This window comes from Hippopotamus amphibius, chromosome 16 (genome assembly GCF_030028045.1).
Source record: "Hippopotamus amphibius kiboko isolate mHipAmp2 chromosome 16, mHipAmp2.hap2, whole genome shotgun sequence".
In the NCBI taxonomy this organism is placed as follows: domain Eukaryota; kingdom Metazoa; phylum Chordata; class Mammalia; order Artiodactyla; family Hippopotamidae; genus Hippopotamus; species Hippopotamus amphibius.
The window spans coordinates 50471146-50473000 of record NC_080201.1 but is presented as its reverse complement, the minus strand read 5'-3'; the positions used below and the strand labels follow the sequence as shown (position 1 = coordinate 50473000).

Below are 1855 nucleotides of genomic sequence, written 5' to 3'. Positions count from 1 at the left end.
TGAAGGTGGTCAAAAGGTCCAAACTTCCAGGTATAAAATAAGCCCTGGGGGATAGAATGTACAGCATGGAGACTATAGTTGATAAGAATATATTGTATATTTGACAGTTGCTATGAGAACATCTTTAAAATTCTCATCCCAAGAAAAAAATGTATACCTGGGTATGGTGATGGATATGAACTAGACTTGGTACAGTGATCATTTTGTAATATATGCAATTTCCAAAGTATTATGTTGTACACCTAAACCAATATGTCAGTTATCGCAAAACTTTTAAGACAGAGAAGAAAACAAAACACAAAGGTATTGTTTTAACTGCATGCTGGATACACAGGAGTTTATTCCGTTGTATGAACAAGGAAGAAAAATAAAGCATTTAAAGGTGGGGGTGACCTGGACCCCCAAGCCCCACAGTCTTCTTCTTTTTTTCCCCGAACTGTGCCTTCACTTATTCTCACATACTCGGACTTCTTAAAATCAGGTTACAGGATTGCGACAAGGCTGTCTCCAACGCAGAGGTTCTTCTTGAAATACTTTCATCACGAAACTATTCTCTACTGATACACTTATCACAACCAAGTTCTCGTATCAGAGGGTTGATAACTGCAGACGCAGTCAGAGTTATACTCAATGTTAACATATCAGCATCCATCCTCTGAGGATCCCGCCGATATTCCGCATCAAACGCCGCCTCCCTTGCTCCCCAGGGTCCCACAAACCCCCTGCGGTGTCCTTCCAGCTCCGGAATTCCACCAGGAGCAAGCGCGAAGCGCTCCAGGTAGCGGCGCAGGCCCTGCTGGTAAACTCTCATGGCCTCAAAATGCTGAGGGAGCAGGCGATATGGCGCCGCAGCCGCGCCTGGGCCGTTGCCGGGCCTGGGCCGGGGTCTGGCCTCAGCACCCTCTCCCTCCGCGGGCTCCGCCAACACTCCGGCGACCGCTGCCACGCGGGCTTCCCTGGCCGCCGCCACTGGACCTTCCCGAGGTGCCGCCATCGGACCTTCCCTGGCCGCCGCCGTCGCACGGTCGCTGGCCTCCACAGGCTGCGCCGGGGCCGCCGCCCGCCGCCCGCCGCCCGCCGCCTACCTCCGCCTGCGGGACGTCGCCGTGGTCATTCGCCGCGCCCGCCGGCGGGACACTGCTGTCTGCGGGCAGCTCGGACATCTCGGACCGCGGGGTCAGCTCGGCCGCCCTCACAAAACCTGGCAAACCGGTACGGCGCGATTAGCGGCGGGCACGTAAGTGCGCGTGCGTCAGCGCTGTGCACGCGGGTCCACGCTGCGTGTGGAAACCCACGTGCAGGAGCAAAGAGGCCGCAGCTCAACCTACGAGCACGGCGCATGCGTCCTCCCCGCGCGCCTGCGAGCTTCCAGGTGCCACCTAGCGGCGGGAAGTGCCGGCACACCTGAAACTTTCCCCAGATTGTCTGAGGGCGGAGCCGAGCCGTGTGTTGCATTTCTACCGGTTGAATGTGTCCAAGCAAAGTCGCACAAGGTCGCTTCCGGTTGGCTTTCTCAAGATGACATCCTAGGATGCCTCTCCCTAAGTTCCGTGTTCTCCAGTGATTATAATGCCACCTCTATTATATACCAAGATAGTCTAGCTTCATGGGTTACTTTGGGGGTAGAGTCGGATCCTTTATTCTTTTCCATTTATTATTTGTGTATTTTCTTAAAATTCTCCTAACTATGAAAGCTTTATAATAACATTCCTTTGTTATTTAAAAAATGGCTTTGGCTCTTCTTGGACATTTTTTTATTTATTAGGTGCGCCCCACCCCCATGCGGGATCCTAGTTCCCGGATCAGGGAAGGCACCCGTGCACCCTGCAGTGCAAGCGGGGAGTCCCAGGCACTA

At 53.4% G+C, this 1855-nt stretch overlaps 1 protein-coding gene across 1 annotated transcript; it reads right to left on the bottom strand.

The window, feature by feature from the left end:
- Window positions 1-547: 547 nt before the first annotated feature.
- Window positions 548-1455, bottom strand: LOC130838089 (EP300-interacting inhibitor of differentiation 2-like). Its single transcript, XM_057710862.1, has 3 exons — window positions 1329-1455; window positions 1086-1201; window positions 548-1042 (listed from the first exon to the last, which is right to left on the bottom strand). Exons 1-3 carry the CDS (start codon window positions 1453-1455, stop codon window positions 548-550), a joined length of 738 nt encoding a protein of 245 aa, XP_057566845.1.
- Between the last annotated feature and the right edge of the window lie 400 nt (window positions 1456-1855).